General features: G+C 46.5%; 1 protein-coding gene and 1 pseudogene across 3 annotated transcripts in view; both read left to right on the forward strand.

Annotated features, from left to right (window-relative positions):
* Positions 1 to 26,916, forward strand: part of LOC148442607 (mitogen-activated protein kinase 14) — a 138,602-nt gene that overhangs the window by 45,687 nt on the left and 65,999 nt on the right. For all 3 annotated transcript variants that reach the window (XM_088463731.1, XM_088463730.1, XM_088463729.1), the window contains exon 5: positions 16,535 to 16,564. In XM_088463731.1, the coding sequence (XP_088319857.1) occupies positions 16,535 to 16,564 (30 nt within the window). The remainder of the gene's footprint in view (positions 1 to 16,534; positions 16,565 to 26,916) is intronic.
* Positions 3,922 to 5,538, forward strand: LOC148442608 (uncharacterized; annotated as a pseudogene).

Below are 26,916 nucleotides of genomic sequence, written 5' to 3' on the forward strand. Positions count from 1 at the left end.
CATCTGGTGATGTCTATGCGTTCCAGACTTTAGGCTGTAATATCCTGCAAAGGATTTGCAGCAAAGTATTAAAAAGTGAAAGTTAGTTTAAGGATTGTTTAGTTTGTCCCATTACTTTTGGCCCCTTAAAAAGTGGGAGGTACATATAGAAACTGTTGTAATTCCTACACCATTCACCTGATTTGGATGTAATTACACTCAAATTAAATCTGAAAGTCTGCAGTTAAAGCACATCTTGTTTGTTTCATTTCAAAGCCATTGTGGTGGTGAATAGAGGCCAAAATATGAAAATTCTGTCAATGTCCCAATATTTATGCACCTGACTGTATGTGTGTGTATATATATATATATATAATGTGTGTGTGTGTATATATATATATATATATATATATATATATATATATGTGTGTGTGTGTATATGTGTGTGTGTATCACTTCTAAATGTAGTCAGTCTGATTAATTCACTCTACAGGTGGTGAATGGATTATTACAACGCTTTGTGGCTCAACAGTGCAATTGCCATCATAAGAGGTCTGGTCGTGTGTTGTCACTAATACCTTCAGACATACGACCCAGGAATTTCCCTGCTCAGACCCGGGTTTTTCACATCAGCAAAAACCCAGGTCTTTGCTTGAGACCCCCTTTCACACTACACCTTAAATTCCAGGGTCTGATACGTTCACACTAAACCTGGGTCTGTCCTGGAATTTGGTGTGGATTTAAAGGGGATACATATTTTTTTTTTGTTTGTTTTTTTTTTTGTTCACAGTAATGACATAATATAAAAATTAGCATTTTTAGAGACATACCTCAAGGGGTTATAATACCCCTTTCAGACATACAGCAAAAACCTGGGTTTCTACTTCAGGCTCCATAGGGGGTCCACAGGGTTGATCTTGGGGTATAGCTGGATCTGGGTCCACGGGCACCACGCAGTTAAAGCTTTGCTGCTCCCAGGATGCACTGGGTCCATCCTTCTACATACCCCGCCCCCGAGCCACAGGCACCTCAAGTTTGGGGGGTAATCACTAGCTAGGGGAGAGGGCCTTCCCTGTTTAGCGGCTCCTCCCCTCAGTACAATGGGGTATAGAAGTGGGTTAGCCAGGAGCTGGCACCTTTAATAAAAAAAACTTGAATGGTGGCTAGCCCCTCCCCTCTATACCCCCCCAGGTCAGTCTAAAATTTGTGCCCTGGGAGCTGGACCTATGCTCCATTGAGGCACAGTGAAAGCACTCTTCAAGAACTTCATTTGAGGAACAGACAGGCAGCCTACTGCCCCTGCCTGACTGCACCGCTGGAGCTGCCGGGGAGACCTCACCGCTACTCCCTGCGGTCCGCGCTGAGGTCTCCAGCTAGAGACCTCAGTCTCTCGGGGAGCCCTAGATGCACTGCATGCGGCGCTCGGCGCTTCCCCCAGTTCAAACCCCGCCGCCGGCGGCCATGGCAGTGTTAAGGTCAGTGCGTCCTGGCTCCCCGACTAGCGGGAGAGCCAGGACTTCATTCAGGCGGTTAATCAGGAGCAGCATCGCTAGCGCTGTAAAGGCGCCATAGCGGAGGGGGCGGAGCTTAAGTCCGGCTTCTGCTCCTGCCTCCCAGCAGCCCCAGCGCTTATGCAGTAGACGCTGGTGGAAATTTTAGAAGAAGGGCTGCTCCTGGAGATTGCACAAAATTGAGTAAAAGGCCAGTAAAAAGTTTTCTTTTAAAGGCTTATAGCTCTATTAATAGAGCTGCTAAGGGTGCATAGCAATCTCCCTCTCTGCCCCCCTTGGTTACTGTGTTGTCTCTATATCTGTCCTCTCACCTACTGTGTGTGGTGTGTGTGTGACAGAGGGCTGAAGCATTGCTTTCAAAGGGAGCTAAGGCTGCACAAAAATCCTTCTCATGCAAAAAATGTGCAGAGAATTTCACACAAGAACAATCTAGCTCCTCTCTGCTGTGTGACAAGTGTGTGTTTCAGCCGCAGGCTGCCGACATACCATCCCAGCCTTTATAGTCTGATCAAATAACTTTGGTTATGACAAGACTGTCTGATGAGCTTGAAGCAGCTCGCAGAGACAGGGAGGTGATCAAACAGATCACCTGAACCAGATTGGGCACGTTCTTTAGCCAAATCTGTGGAGGGACTTACTAAAGTTATGTCCCAGGCCCCTCCTGTTGCCTCGTCATATAATGTCCCTAATAAGAGACTTTTCCAGAATCCGTTACATTGGGATGATTCGGATGACGAGGAAGCGCAGGAACCAGAGGAGGGCGAGGTCCAAGAAGAGGTTCAGTTTCCTGATGAATCAGAACCTATATCACAGGGCGTAGATGCATTAATCACTGCAGTACGCCAGGCTTTACACATTGAGGACTCAGAGGTGTCTTCTAAACCGTCTATTTTTGGTAAGAGATTTAGACAGGCTGTCACTTTCCCAGCTTCAGAGGAAACACCCTGATAAGAGGTTTCAAAACTCTAAGAAACTTTTATCGTATTATCCATTTCCACCAGATAGTAGGAAATTATGCGAAACTTCCCCAGCTGTAGATCCCACAGTATCCCGCCTTTCTAAAAAGACGGTGCTTCCCGTTCCGGGGGCTGTTTCCTTAAAGGAGTCCTCCGACAGAAAGCTGGAAAACACGCTAAAATCCATTTATACAGCGGCAGGAGTATCACAGCGTCCAGCACTGGTTAGCTGTTGGGTAAATAAAGCTGTCGAAGCCTGGGCTACACAACTTGCAGAGGGTCTCAGGACAGGAACGCAGACTGAAGATCTCATTCAGCTGGCTGAGCAGATTGCAGAATCAGCCGCTTTCCTTGGGGAAGCTTCTAAGGACATATGTGGTCTTTCTGCTAGGTCTTCGGCTTTAGCTATATTAGCCAGAAGAGCCCTTTGGCTGCGTCAATGGCACGCAGATGCAGAGTCCAAGAGAGCTGTAGAAGCTCTTCCTTTTACCGGAGAAATTCTTTTCCTACCATCTGAGGCTCCCCCTCCTAGCCTACCTTCTGCAGGACCTTCCTTTCGGTCCTTTCGTCCCCCCGGCAGGTTTAGAGGACGCTCCAGGGTAGCTCCGGCTTTCTCCCAATGGTCTAGAGGCCGTGGTAGAACTTTGACATCATCTACATCCGGGTCACAGCAGGGGAAGACAACAGCAAAGCCCTCCGCATGACTCTCTCCCTTCTCAGTTGGGGGATCAGAGGGTGGGAGCTCGTCTTTTACACTTCAGGGAAGTGTGGATCAAGTCTTGCCAGGACGCCTGGGTCAGGGACATCATTACCCACGGTCTGAAGTTGGACTTCAGAATAGATCCGCCTTCTCATTTTTTCACAACCGGTTTACCACTGGCATCAGAAAAAAGAGTTTATTCTAGAAGCAATACAGAAGCTGCTATTGTCCCAGGTGGTAGTGAAAGTTCTGACCCATCAGAGAGGTCAGGGTTTTTATTCCAGCTTGTTTGTGGTGCCCAAGCCGGACGGCTCTGAGACCTGTTCTCAATCTCGGGGATCTAAACTCTTATCTTCGAGCCTTCAAGTTCAAAATGGAGTCTCTCCAGTCTGTTATAGCACGACTAGAGAAAGATGAGTTTCTTGTGTCCCTACACACAAAAGATGCCTACCTCCACATACCCATCTGGTCTCCTCATCAAGCATTTCTTCGATTTACGGTCCTAGACTCGCATTGGCAATTTCAGGCCCTAACTTTCGGTCTTTCGTCGGCACCAAGAGTGTTCACAAAGGTCATGGCCGTCATGATGGCTCTGCTGCGGATTCAGGGGGTAGTCATTGTCCCATATCTAGACGATCTACTGATCAAGGCTCCGTCAGTAGCTTGATTGTTAATAGACATTCAATTAACCCAGAATCTACTCTTGCAACACGGGTGGATTCTAAATTTCAAAAAATCCTCCTTGACTCCGACACAATGTCTGCTGTTCCTGGGCATGATATTGGACACAGCGGAACAGAAGGTATTTCTGCCCCAGGACAAGGTCTCCTCCATTCAAAGCATGGTGCGTCTGATTTTGCGGCATCGCAGAGTATCAGTACATCTCTGTATCCGCCTGCTGGGAAAGATGGTGGCGACTTTCGAGGCAATTCAATATGCGAGATTTCATGCTCGCCCCTTTCATTTGGACCTTCTTTCCCAGTGGTCAGGATCCCACCTATTTCTCCACCAGCGAGTCCTCTTGTCTCCCCAGACGAGAGCATCTCTAATATGGTGGTTGAATCCCTCGCACTTGCTGACAGGACGACGGTTCGCAGTATGGGATTGGATTCTCCTCACCACAGACGCAAGTCTAAGAGGGTGGGGAGCAGTGACCCAGGGAAGACAATTTTAGGGTCACTAGACTCAAAGGGAGGCAGGTCTACCCATAAATATTGTAGAGTTAAGAGCAATATTTTATGCTCTCCAACTTGCGCAGCCTCTGTTGCAGTCAGGCAGTCAGAGTACAGTGGGACAATGCCACAGCGTTCACCTATATCAACAGACAGGGCGGCACCAAAAGCAGAGCCGCCATGAAGGAGGTAGGCAGAATCCTGCTTTGGGCAGAGGAATTTGCAGTGGTAATCTCTGCCATCTTCATTCCAGTAGTGGAAAACTGGGAGGCCGATTATCTCAGTTGGCAAGGTATTCATCCGGGGGAATGGTCGCTCAATCCTCAGGTATTTCACCAACTAACTCTCAGGTGGGGTCGTCCACAGGCCGATCTCATGGCATCAAGGTTGAATCACAAATTACCAATTTACTGTTCCCGGACCAGAGACCCACGGGCAGCAGCAGTGGATGCACTGACAACACCGTGGAGGTTCCACTACGTATACTTGTTCCCTCCTTTCCCGCTAATTCCTTGCTTACTTCAGAGAATCAAACACGAGAATGTCAGAGTGCTATTCGTAGCAACAGATTGGCCCAGTAGAGTGTGGTACTCGCAGATATGGAATCTGTTGGTAGACGAGCCGTGGCCACTTCCTCTTCAAGACGACCTCCTGCTTCAGGGGCCGTTTATTTATCAAGTTTTACGGTGGCTTAGTTTGACGGCATGGCTACTGAAAGGGCCGTTCTTAGACGGAAGGGAATCCCGTCAAGTGTAATTCCTACCATGATTAGGGCTCGTAAGGAGGTTACGTCTCAGCATTACTATCGCATATGGAAAGCTTATGTCACTTGGTGTGAAAGACGCAATTCACCTCCATCAGTTTTTAAGGTATCACGTCTACTTTTTTTCCTTCAGGCTGGCTTAACAGCAGGTCTTCGTCTGGGCTCCATAAAGGTACAAATATCCGTGTTATCCATTTTCTTCCAGAGAAAATTAGCCTTATTACCGGATATCCAGACTTTTCTCCAAGGAGTAGTCAGGCTTCAGCCTCCTACGGCACCATGGGACTTAGATTTGGTATTGGCTTTTCACCAGTCTGAAACCTTCGAGCCGCTACAGAGGGTGGAGATAAAGTCCTTAACTTGGAAGGTGGTTCTCCTTTTGGCACTCGCCTCAGCAAGGCGTGTCTCTGAACTGGGGGGCCTTATCATGCCGTCCTCCTTATCTCATTTTCCATGACGATAGGGCAGAATTACGCACACGAAAAATGCTTTCTTCCAAAAGTAGTCTCTGCCTTTCATATAAATCAACCAATTGTGGTCCCTGTGTTTTAAGGATGACTCCAGCTTCTAAATCCTTAGACGTAGTCAGAGCGCTCTGGATTTATGTCGACAGGACTGCTTCGCTCCGTAAATCGGATGTTTTGTTTGTTCGGTTTTATTTGGCCCAACCAGGTTGGCCGGCTTCTAAACAAAACTATTTCCAGATGGATACGTCTGACTATCAAACAGGCTTATGTGGTGGCTTCCAGGCAACCACCGGCTTCTATTACAGCGCATTCTACGCGCTTGGTAGGACCTTCATGGGCGGCTGCTCGTGGGGTTTCTTTAAAGCAGCTTTGTCGAGCAGCCACTTGGTCCGGCAAGCACACGTTTCTAAGATTCTACCGTTTTTTGATTCTTTTGCGGCCTCCGCTTGGCCGTGCAGTTTTGCAGGGTTCTCAGTGCTCTCCCACCCGGTATGTAAGCTCTGGGACGTCCCCATTGTACTGAGGCTCCAGTGTCCCCTAGTGGATGAAGGAGAAAATAGGATTTTGGTACTTACTGATAAATCCCTTTCTCCGATTCCACAGGGGACACTGGACACCCACCCTGCGCTGCTCTACCTGCATTTGTTACTTTTTCCAGATTCAGACAGTTGTTTGTTACTGTTGTCTGATTGGAATGTTGGTTTGTCTTTTATTAACCTTCTTTATATATGAATGCTGTGGCTTCTCTGTTTCCTTCTCCTTACTTTCCAGCTCCCCTCGGGCACAGTTGTTTAGACTGACCTGGGGGGGTATAGAGGGGGAGGAGCTAGCCACCATTCTAGTTTTTTCATTAAAGGTGCCAGCTCCCGGCTAACCCACTTATATACCCCATTGTACTGAGGCTCCAGTGTCCCCTGTGGAATCGGAGAAAGGGATTTATCGGTAAGTACCAAAATCCTATTTTCACATGTGTACTGGCGACGCTGAGCTGCTTCCTCCTGCGACCACTCTTCTTCTGAGGTCTTCGGCGGCCATCTTTACAAGGCTGGACAGCGCAGATCTCTCCGGTGCTGTGTGGTCCATCCCCCTGTGTACCTCTCCCCTTCAAAAGGTTAGTGCACACAGCGCTATAGCCCTCCCATACACTGAATCTGGGAGGTTGATTGTAGTGACAAAGTGCAGGCTGTTTTTTACTTTCTGCTTTGTATGTGACTTTTTGCTAGTGCTGACTGTATCTGCTGTATTTCTACTGTACTGTCAGTCTATACCTATCACTTTCCTTCTCCTCCAGCCCTGGCAGGTGTGTGTGGGACGGGTTTTTCAAAAATGTCACCCAAGGGTCAGTCCTTCCCGAGACAGTCGTCAAACAAGGACGCCCCTAGACCAAAGAAGCAAGCCTGGAGCACTAGACGCCTTGCTTCCAAGCCAGAGGATAAGTCTTCAGCCTGATGGGACGGGCTCTCTCTGGGGGTTCCCAGAGTGGGAGGCCGACTTCTTCAATTCGCCCAGTGCTGGTGCAATACCACCACGGATGCTTGGGTACGAGAAGTGGTCTCTCAGGGGTACTCCCTTTTAATTTCATCACAGACCCCCCCCTTCCCCTTAAACAGTTCTTCTGCACGAGTCTTTCTCAGGACAAGGACAAGACCAAGGCATTGCAGATTCAGGGAGCCATAGAGTCCTTGCTGAAAGCAGTGGTCATTGTTCCCGTTCCGCTTTCTCAACGCGGGACGGGTTACTACTCTTCTGTTTCTGGTTCCGAAACCCAATGGGTCTCATCGGCCTATCCTCAACCTGAAGTCGCTGATCAAGTTCCTCAGAGTGCCCAAATTCAGGATGGAAACTTTGTGTTCCATCATTCTGGCTATAGAACCGGGTGACTATATGGTCTCCCTGGACATCCATGACGCCTACCTCCATGTTCCTATAGAACTTTCACACCAGCGGTATCTGAGGTTTGCTATACGCCAGCTTCACTTCCAATTTTAGGCTCTGCCCTTTGGCTTTTCCACTGCTTCAAAGGTGTTCACCAAAATTATGTCTGTCATTGCTGCCCATCTGTGCAGCCAGGGTGTATGGCTTCTGCCGTATCTGGACGACCTCCTATTGCTGGCAGGCTCTCCGGAGGTACTTCTACGACATCTGCACCTGACGATTGCTTGTCTGCAAGCGCACCGGTGGCTGATAAACTGAAAGAAGTCCTCCCTGATTCAGTCACAAAGGATGGTTCATTTGTGAGCCCTTCTGGACTCATCAGCAAAGGATTTTTCTGACTCTAGAAAAGACTTCCTCCCTACAACTACGAGTGAGCAGTTGTCAGTTCACACTGCAATGAGAGTTCTGGGGTCCATGGTGTCGGCATTCGACATGGAGGAGTATGCCCAATTTCATTCCAGGCTCCTGCAGGGGCTGATTCTGTCCAAATGGAACAGGTTACCACACCGATCAGGACTCAGATGCTGATGTGGTCTTCGGAGGTACGCCTGTCACTTGCTTGGTGGCTTCAGACATCACATCTCTCAAAGGGTCGCCCTTTTTGGATCCCGGACTGGGTTCTGCTCACGACAGATGCCAGTCTCTTGGGATGGGGTGCAGTGACTGATCAACTTTCACTTCAGGGCCATTGGACGGCGGAAGAAGCGGTTCTTCCTATCAACATTCTGGAACTTCGGGCCGTGTACAGGTCCTTTCAGTTGTCCGGTCACGCACTTCAAGGAAGGGCCGTGCAAGTTCAGTCCGACAACGCCACCACGGTGGCATACATCAACCATCAAGGGGGCACTCGCAGTCGAGCAGCGATGTCGGAGCTGTCACGCATCCTGTCTTGGGCGGAGTGCCACCTTCCGGCCATCTCGGCAGTCTTCATTCCAGGAGTCCACAATTGGGAGGCGGACTTCCTCAGCCGTCACGATGTGCATCCCGGGAAATGGTTGCTTCACCCAGAGGTATTTCAACTATTCGTGGACAGGTGCGAACTGCCGGAGGTGGACCTCATGGCCTCCCGTCACAATCACAAGCTCCCCATGCACGGGTCCAGGACAAGAGATGCAGGTGCAAGCCTGGTGGACGCGCTGTCAGTGAAATGGACATTTCAGCTGGCCTATCTATTCCCTCCGATATCCCTGCTGCCTCGGGTCCTTCGGAAATTCAAGCAGGACGGCGGCACGCTTCTGCTGGTAGCTCCGGCTTGGCCCAGACGTCCTTGGTACTCCAATCTTCAGAGCCTCTCCATCGACGCTCCGTTCCCTCTGTCTTAACGTCGGGACCTGTTGTCTCCGGGGCCCTGCCATTACTAGGATCTGCGTCGTCTGTCTTTGACGGCGTGACTCTTGAGACATCCGGGTTTTAAACCTAAAGTGGTGTCTAAGTTCCACATTAATCAGGAAATTGTTGTGCCGGAATTTCAGTCACCTGATCTCACGGCTAGTGAGGCTTCCTTAGATGTGGTCCGTGCTCTCAAAGTTTATTTGGACCGGACTAGTTCCATTCGTAAGTCTTGATTCCTTGTTCGTCCTCTTTGGTTTTCACAAGAGGGTTGGCTTGCCGACAAACAAACTTTGGCCCGTTGGCTTCGTTTGGTTATTTGTGAGGCTTATGCACAGGCGGGTTTTCCTGTTCCGGCCTCTTTTAAGGCTCATTCTACTCTTTCTGTGGGTCCCCTCGTGGGCTGCTAGCCGTGGCGCCTTGGCTGTTCAGCTGTGTAAGGCGGCCACGTGGTCTTCCATCCAGACCTTTCTAAGGTTCTATGCCTTTGATACCTTCACCTCTCAGGATGCTTCCTTTGGGCGCCGGATTCTCCTTTCAGTACAGGAGCGTCCCCGCCCTTAGTTGAACTGCTTTGGGACATTCCCAAGGTCAACCCTGTGGACCCCCTATGAACCCTGAAGTAGAAAACGAGATATGGTAAGAACTTACCTTTGTTATCTCTCTTTCTACGAAGTCAACAGGGCGCCCACCCTGACACACCTGGCTTCATATGGGCTATGTGTCACCGGTTTTCCATCTCCCTTTCTGTGAGTATGGTTCTTGTGTGTTCCAGTCTTCCTTCTCTCTCTCTTTTTTTTTTTTTCCCCCCTCCGGCCTTGGCTACTTACCAACTGAGGTGCCTGTGGCTCGGGGGCGAGGTATAGAGAAGGATGGACCCAGTGCATCTTGGGAGCAACAAAAGCTTTAACTGCGTGGTGCCCGTGGATCCAGATCCAGCTATACCCCAAGGTCAACACTGTGGACCCTATGGACTTCATAGAAACAGAGATAACAAAGGTAAGTTCTTACCATATCTCTTGTTTTTTGGTCGTGAACGTGCATCAACCCGTGTTTTTGCTATGTGTGAATGCATCCAACCCAGGTTTTTAGACCTGGGTTTTTAGAAAACCTTCTCATTGGCTGTTCCATGCACCAGCTGATGACATCAACTGCAGTCACCCAGACCACATGACTGGGGGAGCAAACAAATTTAAGTATGTATTATTTTTTGCTTAACTTTTTTATGTGAAAATTTTGTCTTTGTATAGACCGCAACTTTCTAGAGGCTATATTCATAATTTTCTTATATTGTAATGTAAACATTTATTGGATTTCAATTAAAAAAAACATTGGACATATACGAACTTTGTGGTATTTACTCTGAAAGTGCTAATTTTTATACTTTATGTTATTACTGTGAACAAAAAAAAAAATCTGTATCCCCTTTAAATCCACGCCAAATTCCAGGGCAGACCCAGGTTTAGTGTGAACATATCCGCTGACCCTGGAATTTCCCGAATCTCAGGTGTAGTGTGAAAGAGGGTCTCAAGCAAAAACCCGGGTTTTTGCTGAGGTGATAAACCTGGGTCTGAGCAGGGAAATTCCTGGGTTGTATGTCTGAAAATGGTACACGCCTCCTATACGCCATAAAAAGTACAGAGATTGGAGAAGAAGGGAGCACCATGAAAATTCTCTTCAAATTGTGGAAAGTCTTTTTAAGAGACAAGCCGATGGCATCTAATTTTCTCATGCATCATCTATACATAAGAAGTGGGTATGTGATATAGATTGGGGGCGTTCTTATGATATACTCTGCCAGATTGCAGTGAGTATTCAGTCACATTTGTTTTGAGGTCCTTAACTATCGCAGAACATAAAGCTACTCGATTTGTGCGTATTTGTCTTGTATGGGAAATAAAGAAGTTCCTTATGCATCATTTATGGACAGAAGTTCATATTGGTAACAGATTGCCAACATCTTTAGTCTATATTCAATATTAAGGAAGTTGTGCCCACAGTGACAGATGCATTCGGTATGGAATGCCGGCTGCCGCATGACCGGCAGTTCGAATCCCGGCTGCGGCAGCCCGACAAAACGGCAGATCCCGGCAGCGAAGACCGACAGCGCTGGAAATCCTGATCGTCTAAAGGTAAGTCTAAACTATTCTATTCTAACCCCCTAACCCTCCTTAGGGGTGCCTAACCCTAACCTCCCCCCAAGTGCCTAACCCTAACTCCCCTTCCCCGCTGCCTAAACCTAAATCCCACGGGGGGGTGCCTAACCCTAAGACCCAGGGAGGGGGTGCCTAACCCTCCCGGGGGGGTGCCTAACCCTACGTCCCCCTTGGGTGGCCTAAACCTAACACCACCCTGCGGCTGTCCGCTTGTGGCGCCCGGCATCCCTTCGATCGGGATGCCGGGCGCCGGCGTCAGGAAAATGACAGGCGTCCGGATTATAGACGCCTGTCATTTAACCCTAGCTTGGGATTAAGGATTCTAGAAGCCGGCGGTCGGGATTGCGACCATCGGAATCTTAAACGTATCCCGTGACAGATGCCTGATTACAAAGCTGGATCCATCCATCCTCTTGGAGGTCAGCAAGAAGATTAATTTTAATGGGACAAAACTTCATGGCAATGCTGACCCTATCCAACAAACTGACAAATCTCTGACCAAGTACTGTACAAAAAAGATAAGTAGCCATTAACCGAAAAACCAGATATTGTCCATTGTTACCAAATGTTCCAATTAAAGGTTGGCTGAAACTTGGCAACTCGTATACAGGATTCTCTGCAAAAAATTATACTGTATCATCCCGCCAGGCTTCTTACAAGAATATATATAACAACATTGCGTTTCGACCACTTTGGAACAGTGAAAATGAAGGCCTTAGAAATTAAATGAATAATTAGGTGCCGACCATATAATTAAAAGTAGGTAAAACTATGTCAATTTTAATGCTGCTCCTAATCTATTAATCCAATGTTTCTAAAGATATCTGTGAGAAATGGAAAATGGTGATTTACTAAACCACCTATAGGAGTGCAAAAAATTAAATTGTGCATATGTAAAAATATCATATTTAATAAGTAATACATTAAAAACAGACTTAGGGGGGAATTCAAATTAGCCGCGGTATTTTACAGCGTGCTATTTTACCCCCAGTGCTGTTCAGTTAGCACCGAAGTGCAGCACTTATCGTGGTTTTTTTCACCACTGCACAAGCAGTGAAAAAAAATCCCCCAATAGCTAGGTGGTTAACGGGTGCCGCAACCCTGTTAATGCTTGAATTCAAGAACTTTTCATTGATTCTGTGTGTTAACGCCCCTTTACACGTCAATTTGGCAGCCGTTAACAATGGTTTCAGGTGAAAAATGGAGCCTAATTGAATAGCCTCGGGCAATAAAAGCCCTTGGCTTACCTCCCTTTTTCACCCCCCATTAAGTGATCTGGGCTAATTGAATAGTGCCCATAGGGTGAATCTTCCAGTGAATGATCAGTTAATGGAATTCCCATATTTAAGGGGATGGTGTATGTACTGAGGAAGATGCAACGTAAAAACTATTTTGATACATGTGCCATCATCAGAATTTTACAACAAAAAACCAGGAGATATGTAGAAAATATCAATGAATGAGCCCACAATGCTAGCAAATGAACAGACCAGTCCAGTAAATGAATAATATAACTTACATAAAAAAAGTCATACTGGCATAACTATTAAATGGATATTAGTAAGTCAAAAACACAGTAATACTCCCAATTAGAGAGATTTAAAAAATAATCACTACTGCGTATTGTTAGAAGTTATGTATGGTCACCAGAAATTGGTGATCAGATATAATCGATAACTAAAGATTGTTAAGGAAGTACTATAGATTGTGAGCTGGGCCCTCTTACCTCTTCTGTTAATGTAACCAGTCTTGTTCTATTACTATGGTGATCTTGCACCATAGCACTACGGAATTTGCTGGCTCTATATGATTTCACAAGATCTGTCCTGTCTCCTCAATACTCACACAGTGGAAGCCTAAGTACGGGTCCCAAACGGGAGACAGTGAGACTTAGGAGAGGATTACTGGCCGCCACGGTAAGCATGCGAGGGTGGGGGTCAGGGTGGTGTGTGTGTGGAACAGCAGATACTGTAGAAGGCAGGGGCCAACCAGAGATGTGACCTGTAAAAATGCATCTTCACCAATGATCATTTACCCTTGGAAATACCCCTCAGCCCAATGCTCATGCATTGTGGTTGTGGTTCAAGCTTTTGATTGTGGTGGATGTACATTCCAAGTGACCTTTAGACCACACGATGATGTCTCTGTTATCTGAGACATTTTACTGTGTTAAGAACTCTACTACCCATACATAGATTACTTGGAAATTTGTGGTAATAATGGTCATCCATTTCAGAAGAATTCCAAAAAGTCTTGAAAATAATGGTGTAAAGTACTTCAAGTCATTACCATCCCACACATCCACAAATGCACTGAAATATTTGTTCAGATATTCAAGAAAGCGATCAAGACCATGAGCAAATTACTCTACAACATAAAATGTACTTTATTTGTTTACCAAAATGCTGAACATGCTACTACAGGGCACTTGTATTCTTTTGCAGGAACTTAAGATCTTGTTACATTTTAATGAAACCAGATATACATAGAAAAAAAAAAAATATCCATAAAAAGCAATTGTGCGTCCGTGCATGGGACAAGAACTAGAAATTTCAACGTTGGGCAAGACTCGTACTATTATAGAGATGGCAGCAAAGAAATTGTTTTCAATTCTGGGCCTTTAATGTATACTACCAATGTTTTGAGAAGGCATATGGTGCCATGTACAATAGATCAAATCCTTTAATGCACAAGGAGGGAGGACACTGGCTAAATGTTGATTCCTTTTAAGAACCGAATATGTTAATTAAACAACATTACAATAGGTTACTTCATTGTTTTTATTCTATATTACATACTTGACACCCCATCAAGTAGTTGTGACTTTGACTCTGCTTGTTTTACCTATTTTAGGATTTGCAGACATTTCCTCATATATTCTTCCAAACAGCTCCCACTAAGTGCCATAAAATTGCACTTAATATTGTTGCCCTAAATATCTAAGGCCACACAAAATCTGTTTTGACTATTAACGTTGATCCTCCAGTGTGTGGTTATCCAAAAAAGTATGCCAAATTGACCTCACTGGTGGAAACTAGCACAATCAAGTGCAGTTAACAGAAAAGTGTACTTCACATTTCTATCTGTGCAGCAGAGGCATATAAGTAAAAAGCGCCAGTGTAAAACTCGTTGAGGGTATACCCAGAGGTTTGTGCTACCAATTAACACCAAGCAAGAAGGTACCAGTATTCACATAAAGTTAAGTTGATGCAATAGTTTAGTAGTTTCCATACTACTTGTCTATTTTATCCATTTCTGAAATTTATTCCACCGATTTATGGTTTCTGGATATAGTTTTAAGAATGGAAAGTTGAACAAAACAAAAAAAAAAGATGCAGAAATCAAAGCATTGGTCATCAAAAAATGTATAATGTTGAGCAAGGTCACTTCTTCTTTGGTAACATTTCTGTAAGGACCTACCTTAATTTCACATTAGTAGATGTCTAGTTTTTGGAGCAGTTTTTAATGGGACTGGAAGATAATGATATTTTCTAATGGACTATGCTGAGTTTGGTTTCATTGTCCATTTTATACTGTATGTAACCATTCCCAATAAATACTTTATTCATGTATTTGCCTTCATACATTTGCACACATATGAAGTCTGTTTTCCTCACAGATGTTCTCTTGCAAGGTTTTTCTGTGTGATGTTATGGCAACGTTCAGAATATCAACACTAGACTGTTGACATGGGTTGTTTTTTTTTACTATTTGAGTCCTAACACTACCCTAACTGCAGTTTAATTCTAACCTTCACTGCATCCTAACACTAAACCTGTTTATGAATGTCGACATTCAGACCATGTTTACATTCTGGTCTTAACAATCTTAATGTTGACATAACTACATGAAGTACATGGAGGAATAGTTGTGTTTAAACAATCTGATTTTTATCATTCTTCGTACTACAATAAATGTGATATTTTGAATCTTCAAAACCACTTGAGATTTTTCCACATACCAGATTTCTAAATGAAATGAGAATACTAGGACTAATTGAAACTGTATGTACGTGGCATAGATAAATGATTTAACCACTAAACTGACGTGGTCGCATGGGATGCCTCCGCAGCCAACTGTGCTTCAGCTGACACAGCGTGACCGCACCACCCCGCTGTGTTTTTGAAGAGGAAATCCATTCTACACATGTGCAGAACGGATCTCCTCTGACTCTCCTGCGAACCAGCCAATTTTTGACGGTTTTGCTGGAAAAGAACGTCAGTTAAGTGGTTATGGATAGAAACAAGAGGATTGTAATAAATAGAGTATGATTTTATTATCTAGGAGTTGAGTGGTAACCTATGCCAAAAGCATATGCCTAGGTATGGACACACGAAAAGAATACTTTAATGCAGGAGTGGGGAATATTTTTTCTGCTGAGGGCCATTTTGATATATATATATATATATATATATATGTATATAACAGTATTCGCGGGCCTGGGGCAGGCCACGGCCCCTCAGCATGACATCACACGAGGGTGGGGGCCACAATACTGGTGATTCTGAGGATGCTACGGGGAGCTATAAGGGCAGCTGTGTGAACGTCTGAAGCGTCCTAAGAACGCTCCAAGCGGCACTGCTGCATTGATTCTGGCTGCAGTGTGCTATTCTAGGCACCCTGCTAGCCAGATGAGGCTTGCAGAAAAAAAGCTCAGAGGGCCAGACCAAATGTTTCCGAAGGCCTTATATGGCCCCGGGCCTGAGGTTCCCCATCCCTGCTTTAATGTTTTAAGCATAAATGCCTCAAAATTACAAACACATGAAAATGCTAAGCCAAAAAAGATTTATGCATATATTTTATGAACAAGGAAAAATATTTGCCAAAGCCAATAAAGCAAAACATTGTTCCATATGCTGAAGAGAGATTCTGGCTATGTTATAAGTGAGTTGCATAATTGAAGAGCTTACAGTTGTGTTTTCATACACCTAGCCTCAATACACCATATATGCTCGAAATGCCTGGCTCTACTAAGCTACTTCATGAGCTGTTGTGTGCCATGTTTTTTTTTTTTTTTGTATCCTATTCGCATCACAGACTTGGCAAAAAGCTTCTCAGTGTTTCAGAGATGCCACAGCCACTGCATCGTAGCATTTTGTATACAGATTCAGACTCTGTCGCACACAAAATGATTCGTGCAATCTTAGTTTTGTCTCTTTCAGTTTTATTTGTGCAAATAAAACACATTTTGGACAAAGGCTGTGGTGCCCTCAACCTGGCGCGCAGAGGGGGACTCTTTGGCGTGACTGAATTCAACAGTGTATGAAAACACATCTGTACCATTGAGTAGTAAATTGCGTATACAATTATTTTGTTTTAGGTGTACTGTAAAACATAAGCGAATATTTTAACCTAGATGATCATGGAGAGCTGTAAGAAAGCTTTCGTGGCTTTATAACTCTGAATAAGTCATTGAATATCATTGAAGATTTAGGTCCACAGTCTATATGTTGTTTTAAAAACATATTCTATAAACTTTTTTTTCTTTAGAATTAAGAAACGATTAATTTTCTTTGATCTCTACTTTTAATGATCTTGTGACCATTTTTATTTTTTCTGATTGCAGTACATCCACTCAGCTGATATTATTCATAGAGTAAGTATTGGTCCTGTACAGTACTATGTTTATGAAGATACAGCAGTTATAAATAGAGACGACTGAATCTTTAATATTTACCAATATATTAAGAAATCAGATTTATCGATTCACCATATATAATATCTCCTAGAGGAAGTTCCTGTACAACTAGGTTTCTCCCCAACCAGACCATTTGCTTTTTGCTTGACCACACAGACAAATATTGTCAGCCAGTCCTAGTTCTGAGTGGTATTATTATTATTAGTATTATTATTATTACATTTTATTTATAGGGCGCCACAAGTGGTCCGCAGCGCTGTACATACAGTAAAGGGTACACAGAACATTACTTTACAATACAGTAACCAAAATATAAACAGAACACAAATAACAATTAGCAACACAATTCTCCATAAACAGTACAGCTCTGAAGGTGAAGGCTGTCATAGAAGTGCTAGAGAAGAAGGCTGTGAGACAGTGGGGAGTAGGACCCTGCTCCTAGGAGTTTACAATCTAGTGGTAAACTCAATGTGTCGTTAAGCAACACATTCAACCACTTGGATTGAGCAGCATGATCACTTCTAATTTGGCTTGGGCTTGTTAACGTAATCAAAAGATAAATGCACACATGGACTGATGAACATGACAAATAATAATCTGATCAGCTCTGATCAATTCCAGTATCAGTCAGTTTCTACTTCAGGGTCCGTAGGGGGTCCACAGGGTTGACCTTGGGGTATAGGTTGGGAACCAAATCCGGACACCACACAGTTGAAGCTTTTAGCTCCCAGGATGCACTGGGTCCACTTTCCCTATAACCCCGCCCCCAAGGCAGAGGCACCTCAGTTTAAGTTGGTGCTCGGCCGGAGTCGGGTCACCGTTATTGCAGGGGGGGCTGATTAGCAGCCCCATAGCTTTATTTTATTTTTTTTTAGTTCAGTTTTTTCACTTTTCACTTTGGACTCTTCAGAGCGGCAGCGTCGGACTGTCCATAGGACGTCCATGCTGCCGCTCCGTAACCCGGCCGGCGCTGAGACGCCAGTACAGATCTGGGGATCTCAGCGGGACCCCAGAGTCTGTACTAGCCGGACTCTGCGGGCACCCAGAACTGCTGCCGGATCGATGGGGAGCAGGTAAGGTCGCGGGTCACCACTTGCGGTGATCCACGCATTTAATATGCAGTCCGATGCCTACGGTCTCTGGGGACAGACCGGAGGCGCTGGCAGTGGCGGCGGGCTCCCCCTCCATGGAGGCATGTCCACTAGACCACCAGGGACTTAACGATCGGCACTTGGAGCCGGCGTCCCGGGGGTTAATAGCCGGCCAGGGGAGGAAGCCTTCCCTGTTGTAGCTCCCCTCAGCTCAGCGCGACTTTCAGTGTCTATAGTCTGGCGTCGCTGAGCTGCTTCCTCCGTGGGCCACGCTTCCTCTGAGGTCTCCAGGCGGCCATTTTCTCTGTGGTGCAGCAGAAATCTCTCAGGATGACAGTTGGTCCAGTCCCCCCTGCGTACCTCATCATCAGGTCAGTGTACACAGCGCTATAGCCTTCCCAGACACTGATTCTGGGCAGTTGAATGTAGCAACATTTTGCAGTATATTATGTCATGTTCATATATGTATATATATTTCTGCATTGTATGTGACTTATGCTAGTGCTGACTGTCTGCTTTTTCCCTCACCAGTTAGTGTATATATCCCTTTTCTTTACAATCTGCCCGGATACAGGTGTACCGAGGGTGGTTCTGAGACCTTGTCAATATTTGTGAGGTTTTGCCACATACTGTTGCGTGCTGCACGTTGCCATATTTTAGATGGAACCGTGTGTTGTATACGCTGATAATGGGTACCGGAAGCTAATCTTAGCGTTAATGAGTACCAGTATAGCGCTGCTTGATTTTCCACGATGGCGTGTTAGTCAGATATGTCTGACTAGGGAATAGAGCACGATACTGCACCCATTCTTGCTATCCTGCCTGTCATGTGCTGCAGGTGTGAATGCGGAGGATTTGACTCAGAACGGGTTATGTATGAGGTGCTGGGCTCCTTACACAATCCCCCTGGGGCAGTTTGTTTCTCTGGACACTGACCTGCCTTGCGGATCGCCTGGCGGCCCCCTTAGTTGCAAACCACTCTGGGTTGCTTCAGCATGCTACCCTTCCCAATCAGGGTATCTCGCAGTTCTTGCAATTACCCCTGTGACACAGACTACCGCTCCTTACCAGGGTTTGTCATTTCCCTGGCAGGGACTACCTCAACAGCCACCCTGGGTGGATGTTGTTTCTACAGTACACAAAATGGCGTAATAAACGCCCGGTGGTTACTGTCCAGTTTACACTGCTGTCTAACACAGATCGTTAGCCAAGGGTGCACTGGATGAGGTGTCGGACTTCTTCACACGAGGGGGTGTCTAAACCAAGTATTTTTTATCCCTGCCTTGGGGCTGGTGGTCATGTCCATCCTGGTTATAGAGGATGTTGAACCTGCACATAAAATCAAAACACCCTCAGTTTAAGCAATTAAAGTGTCTTCGGCTGTTTTCCCCTGTCTGACCAGCAGGTGGATCACATGGCGGAGGTCGGGCAATTGCCAGATAAGAGGTATCACAAGAGCGTTGGGCCTCATGTTTCCCATTCCCTGAGGGTCATTGCAAGTAATAGGAATCACCTCCTGGGGTGGATCCTCATGTTATTTGTCTGATTAAGAGAGCTTACTACGCCTCCCATCCTTGCCCGGACGGATTCTACAGAACCGTAAGTGGTGACTTTGCCTGAAATCAATATACACGTTTTCAGGGGCTGTTGCCCATCCAACCATGGCCATCGCAGGCCAAACTTCTGGGAATCAGACACATTTTGTCGCTCACATTTAAAGATGCAGTTTCATATATTGGAGCCGGTCATTGGACATTGGATGCCGGTCTCCTACTCTTCAGGGTTTCGTCTGCGACTGTATCCGCCACCATACCCTAGGGCTGTGCTCATGGACGGCAGAGGTAGTCTCCATGATAGGCCTTAAAATTGACTATTTTGGGGAGATCTTGTTTGGTCCTGACCTTGACCAGATTGTAGCAATGTTGGCCGTTTCACTCGGCAAATTTCCGCCTTCAGCTACTCCCACTACGAGGCCTCGGACTAAATCTGTTGTCTTTTTGTCCTCAGGGACAGCCTAAAGGCCAGTCTTTTCCTAGGCTGTCGGTCTCCACAAGGGCCGCCATACCCAGTACCGAGCAGACCTGGTCATCCACTGCTTCTAAAACTGAAGGACAAACCTTTAGCATGACGGGACATGTCTTCATCTGGGGGATCCCAGAGTGAGATTCCGACTTTCTCAGTTCGCCCAGTGCTGGTGTCGAGTCACCACGGACACTTGGGTAAGAGGTGAAGTCTCTCACGGGTGCGCCGTCTCATTGCTCAGACGGCCTCCCCACATAATTTGCTACACAAGCCTTACTTCAGACCCAAACAAGGCCTTTCAAGTCCAGAAAGCCGTACAGTCCTTGCGATAAGCAGGGGTAATTATGCCAGCCTCGCTATCTCAGCGAGGGTCTGGTTATTTTACCTTTTATTTCTGGTGCAGAGGCCGAATGGTACTCATTGGCCTATCCTCTATCTGAAATCCCTGAACCAATCCTAAAGGGGCCTAGGTTCAGGAGGGAACCCCCTACGCTCCATCATCCAAGCTATGGATCCTGGGGACTTTATGGTATCGCTGGTTATTCAGGACACGTACCTATAGAGCCCTCTCATCAGCGATAGCTCCGGTTTGCTGTGCCACAGCAACTCTTCCAGTTTTCAGGTTCTGCCCTTTGGACTGTCCACAGCCCCACCGGGGTTTACCAGATTTATGGCTGTTATGACAGTCCATCTGTTCAGGGTATCCGATCACCAGGATTCTTTGAAGACCTTTCCAGTTATCCATTGCTTCCCTTCACTAGCATGAAGGGTTAATCAACTGGGGAAAAGTCCTCCCTGAATTCCTCACAGGGTGTAATTCATCTGGGAGCCCTGCTGGATTCTCAGAATCGGAGAATCCTTTCTAACATCAGACAAGATCTCCACTCTTTTTAAGTACGAGCGCGCAGATGTCTCCACAGTTGAGTGTCTATACACTCTGTCATGTGGATTCTGGAATCCAGGGTGTCTACCTTCAGAAGGCTGGTATATGCTCTGTTCCATTCCAGGCCTTTGCAAAGACTGATCCTCTCCAGATGGAACGGTTTTCTCCATCGGATCACTGTTTAGAGATGTGTCTGTTTCTATCTGGGTGGTTATAGCCATCTCATCTAGGGTAATCCTTACTACGGACGCCAGTCTCTGAAGTGCTGTGACCGGTCCACACCCTTTTCGGGGCTGTTGGACGTCTGTCGCTTCCGCCCTGCCAATTAACTTGTTGGAACTTTTTAAGCTGTCTTGGGCCCTCACTCTGGCCTAACACAGACTTCATGGTGAACCTGAAACGTTTCAGTCACAGCAGTGGCTTACATCTAGGAGACACTGGTCATTGGGTAGCAATGACGGGAGTGTAACACATTCTGACATAGTCCGAGAGTCTCCTCCCGGCCATCTCTGCAGTGTTCATTCCGGGAGTTCTCCATTGGGAAGCGGAATTCCTCAGCCGTCACGACGTGCATCCCGGGGACTGGTCTCCAACTTCTAGTGAGCAGAGGGGGCCTCCCAGAGGGGGTCCTCATGGCTTTCTGACTCTATCACACTGCCGGTGTTAGTCCAGCTCTTGAGGTACTGAAGCAACCTTCGTTGACGCATTGTCAGTGAAGTGGTCCTTCCACTTTGTGTACCTGTTTCCTCCGCTCTCCCTTCTTCCTTGAGGTCTTTGGAAGTTTTTCAATCAAGACGGAGGTGCTGTCCTGCTGGTGGCTCCTGATTGCCCCAGACATCACGGGTACTTAGATTTTCAGAGTCTCGCCATCGATACTCCGTTCCTGCTGCTTCACTATCCAGACCTGTTGTCTCAGGGTCCTTGTTTTGACCTGGATTGTTCGTCTTTGACTGCGTCCCTACTGTGGTCCTAAGGCTTCCCTGGCTCTGTCATCATTGAGATGTTTAGAGCACATAGACCAGCTTTTGCTGGGATCTACCACAGACTGTGGCATATATAATTATTATGGTATCATACCTGTCGCTTCGATCCTCCTGTGTTTTAGGATTTTAAAAAAATTCTGGCATTCCTTCCAGCTGGCTTGGGTCTCTCTCTCTCTCGATCTCGATCTTGATCTCTCTCTCGATTTTTAAGTTCCATATTATTCCGGAACTTATGGTACTGACATTTCAGTCACCAGTCCTCTCGGCTGGTGTGGCCTCATTGACTGGGGTCCGGCCTCTCAGGATTTATGTGATCCGTTCAAGTTCCTTCAGGAAATCAGACTCCTTAGTTGTGGTCTTTGGCTTTCACAGGAAAGGATGGCCGGCCAATAAATTGACATTGGCTACATGACTTTGTATGACTATTTCAGGGGCCTACACATAGACTAGGCCTTTCTGTTTTGGTTGATACTTATTCTACTCGGGCTGTGGGCGGCTTGCTGTGGCGTCTCTGCTGTTCTGCTAGGTGGCCACGTGGTCTTCTGTCCACACCTTTTTAAGGTTCTATGCATTGGTTTCCTTTGCCTCTCAGGATGCTTCCTTTGGGCAACAGATTCTCCTCTCCGCACAGGAGCGTCCCCACCCTTATAAGGACTGCTTTGGGACATCCCCAAGGTCAACCCTGTGGACCCCCTATGGACCCTGAAGTAGAAAACGAGAGATGGTAAGAACTTACCTTTGTTATCTCTGTTTCTACGATGTCCATAGGGTCCACAGGGCGCCTGCCCTGAGCTGCCTCTGGCTTGGGAGCGGGGTTGTAGGGAGAGTGGACCCAGTGCATCCTGGGAGCTAAAAGCTTTAACTGCGTGGTGCCCGGATTTGGTTCCCAACCTATAAACCTAAGGTCAACCCTGTGGACCCTATGGACTTCGTAGAAACAGAGATAAGGTAAGTTCTTACCATATCTCTTGTTATCTAAAGTATTAATGGTTTGTTTTAAGGCTCCTTTGGCATAGAAACATTGGTATTCCTAGAAGAGCAACTGCCTTTCAATCTTCATTTATTTTTAGTGCATGATTGTGAATACATTTATTACATGCGTTCCCTTGCTCCTAGCAACCAGAGCAATGAAAAATAAACATTTTGCTCATCACCCTGTTTTGAATGGTACAGTAATGTACTGTTTCTTCTTCAGGGTCCATAGGGCTTCTTCAGGGAGACATTGGGGTGTAGGTGGGGCCTCGAGGACCAGACACCAACAGCAAAGCTTTTCAATCCCAGGAACCTCCGGTCCTTCCCCCTATACCACGCCCACAGCCTGAGGACACTTCAGTTTCGTTGGTGTCCGGCAAGGAGCTGGACCACCATTATAACAGGGGGCTGCCTTATGCAGCCAAAACTTTGATTTGTTTTGATTCTATTTAATTTAACTTTTAATTCTACCAGAAGGGTGAGCAGCACCAGACTGTCTTCCGGACGTCTGCTGCCACCCCTTCACCCCTCCGGTGCCATGACACTAAATCTGCGCTAGGTACTCCCGGTGGGGATTCGAGGGGGACTAGCTAGCAGGCTCCCCAGACCCCCAGACTGCAGCCAGTTTTGACATACCAGTGTTCTCCACAGGCTGTTTTTTGCGGGTGCATCACCCGGCAAGAAACAGCCTACCACCCGGCACTTTGGGAGCCTGCAAATGGGGACAGTATCTGGGAGCTGTATACAAAGGACCAGATCCTATTTGTAGCTTTTTCATAATCAGACTGGGCCTCTAATAAGGATAATTAATATATAAAATGTTATTTCAAGTTTAAATCATTATAAGGTCAGGGTTTAAAACATGTTATTATTGCGAAGGCCCCCACCCGGCTACTTCTTGATGCCACCCAGCTGGAAAAAATTTCTGGGGAGAACACTGTATACAGGGGATGGATAGGGTGGAACCCCGTTCCCGGGGACCCACCTATTAGTCAGTCTTGCCTCCGGTCTCAGGAGACAGACCAGAGGTGCTGATGTGGACACTGGTTCTCCCACTACTCCACTAGACCGGGGCATTAACCTACTGGCACAGATGCATATTATTAATACGTATATAGCGCTTTTTCTCCAGGGGAGCCACCAGTAGCACAATTGTACACTATATTGTGCTATATATAGCGCTGTTGCACATTACCTTGTGCCTTATATAGTGCTGTTGCATACTACATGGTGCCATATATAGCGCTGTTGGATATTGGGTCATATATAGCGTGACTGCGCACTACATTGTGCCATATTTCACATACTGCAGTGTTTTCACTGCACTGTATAATTAATATGGCTGGCAGAGAAAAGAATAACAAACATCCTAAGGATCGTGCCCCTATTCTGTTGTCCTGTAACTCCTGTTCAGAGGGCTTAGCCCCAGATGACTTCATTCAGGATGGGCTTTGCACTAATGGTCCCTCAGCCCCGGTGTCTCTCTCTCAGGACCCACCCTGGACAGCCTTTTCACAGATGCTGGCAAAAATTATGGAACAGAGTGGTTCCTGTAGTGGCTCCACCTGTGGGATGGCCACAGCAAGTACTTCCTGCAAATCTTTTGCCTCCCCCATGGGTAGACATGCTGTCTACCTCAGTACAGAGTTTGGCTACTACCTACAGCCTTGCTACAAAGGGAAAAGCCTTTACCTACTAAACCCTCTAAACGTGCTCTGTTATCCTCCCAGTCCACTCAGTTATCTGATACTGACATATCATCTGGGAAGGCAGAAGACGCAGACCTCTCTGTCTCTGGAGAAGAGGAGCCACCCTCTAAACTAGATATACCTGCTCTTGTCAGAGCTGTAAAATCCATTTTAAAATAGAAAAGGGTGAACCTCCTCCAAAGAAAAATAATGCATTTTTTTAAACGACAAAAGGTAGTTTTACCAGAGTTCTCTCAATCAGACCAGCTATCTGATCACATGAGTGAAGGATGGAATATGCCTGGTAAAAGGTTTCAAATTCCCAAACTGTTCAGTTCCTTTTACCCTCTTCCATCTATTGATTTGCTCTAAATGGGAAGTTGCCCCGGCGGTGAATTCTCATGTAACTCGTTCATTTAAAAATGCCACGTTACCCATTCATACTGCTACATCATTGAAGGAGACTACAGATAGACTTATAGAAGCTTGTCATAAATCTATTTATTCTCTTACAGGAGCTATTACTCGTCCTGCTAGGGCTACAGCCTGGGTGGCGAAAGCCAATGAGACTTGGGCAGAGGCCCTAGAAGAAACACTTCAACTGATGCTGGAGCAACTCTCCTATGTATCTCACATTAGGGATGCAGCCTCCTACTTAGGTGAGGCAGCTATGGATACGGCTCTCCTGGCCTCCAGGATATCTGCCTCTTTGGTAGTAGCCCGCTGTATCGTTTGGCTCCGTTCCTGGAAAGCAGATTCAGACTCAAAACGGGCTCTGGAGTCTCTCCCTTATTTGGGAGACATCCTATTTAGTCCAGAGCTAGATAAGATTGTGACTACTTTGGCAGCTTCCTAGACGGCGTTCCTGCCCTCTACCTATAATATAAAACCTATCACGTCATCCTTTCATTCCTTTCGCCCTCAAGTCAAAGCTAAGGGTCAGTCCTTTCCACGACAACAGACAGCTAAGGCCTCCAAGACTAGGGCCAATCAGGCCTGGGCTACTAGACTTTAACCTGCCAAGTCTGTGGACAAGCCTGCATCCTGATGGGGCGGGCCTCTCCCTGGGTGTGAGGCCGACTTCTTCAATTTGCCCAGGTTTGGCATCAGATAACTAGGTAAGAGAAGTGGTCTCCCGCGGATGCGCCCTCTCCTTCCTGAGGTGACACCCCCAACAGTTCTTTTGCACAGGATCTCCATCGGACTCCACCAAGGCCTTTAAGGAGTAATAATTTGGGTCCCCTCCTCACAACAGGGAAAGGGCTATTATTCTACCCTTTTCTTAGTTCATAAGCCCAGTGGGTTTCATCGGCCTATCCTCAATCTGAAATCTCTGAACAAGTTTATGAGGGTGCCCAAGTGTCCTATGGAATCTCTCTCTTCTATTAACCTAGCTATGGAGCCTGGAGATTTTATGGGATTCCTGGACATTCAGGACACTTACCTACATGTACCTATAGCTACTTCTCATTAACAATATCTCCGGTTTGCTATAGTGCTACAGCAATATTACTAATTTCAGGCTATGCCGTTTGGCCTTTCAACTGCCTCTTGGGTCTTTACCAAGATCATGGCAGTTATGGTGGCCTCTTTGTCGTCAAGGGATCATATTGCTCCCATACTTGGACGATCCTTGCTGTTGGCTAGCTCCTCAGAGACTATTCAATGCCATCTGTAGGTAAGTTACCTTTCTACAAATACACGGCTGATCAAGATCAACTGGAAAAAGTCTTCCTTGACCCTCTCAAAGGATGGTACATTTGGAAGCCCTCCTGGACTCTTGAGTTCAGAGAATCTTCCAGAAGGCAGACAAGATTTCAGCACTACAGTACAGACTATGCTGACTTCCTCACAATCGCAGCGTGTCGATTCACTCTGAAATTCAGGCCTTGGGATCAATGGTGTCCACATTCAACATGGTGGAGTTCGCCCAGTTTCTCTCCAGGCCCCTACAACACCTGATCCTCTGTAGGTGAAACTGGCTACCCCATTTGCTCAAATCCCAGACAATGAGCCCAAACCCCCCGAGGTTCGCCTGCCCCTAGTCCCAGACGATGATCCCCCCCCCCCCCCCCCTTCCCAGAGTTTTGCCTGTCCCTAGACTGGTGGCTATAGACTCCCCATTTGAACCAGGGTCGTCCCTTTTGGATCCCTCAACTGGGCTCTCCTCAACACAGACGCAAGCCTCTGAAGGTGGGGCGCAGTAACCGGCCAACACTCCTTCCAGAGCCGATGGTCCCCAGTCGAGGCAATGTTGCCAATCAACATCCTGTAACTTCAAGGCATCTACAGAGCTCTCTCACTCTGGCTCAGAATATTCTGAAAAACAGGCCAGTACAAGTACAGTCCAATAATACCACGGCTGTGGCCTACCTCAATCTTCAAGGGGGCACTCGAAGTCAATCAGCACTGACAAGTGTCCCGCATTCTCACATGGGCTGAGCGCAATCTCTCAGCCATCTCCACAGTGTTCATCCTGGGGATTCTCAGTTTGGAAGCAAATTTCTTCAGCCGTCACTACGTGCATGCAGGAGAATGGGCTCCACATCCAGAAGTCTTTCAGCTTCTGGTGGACAAATGGGGTCTTCCAGAAGTGGATCTCATGGCCTCAAGACAACAAAAACAAACTGTTTATGGAGCAAGAACAAAGGACAACGACGCGGCCTTTATA

Source organism: Taudactylus pleione, unplaced genomic scaffold (genome assembly GCF_031769625.1).
Source record: "Taudactylus pleione unplaced genomic scaffold, aTauple2 ptg001437l, whole genome shotgun sequence".
Taxonomy (NCBI): Eukaryota; Metazoa; Chordata; class Amphibia; order Anura; family Myobatrachidae; genus Taudactylus; species Taudactylus pleione.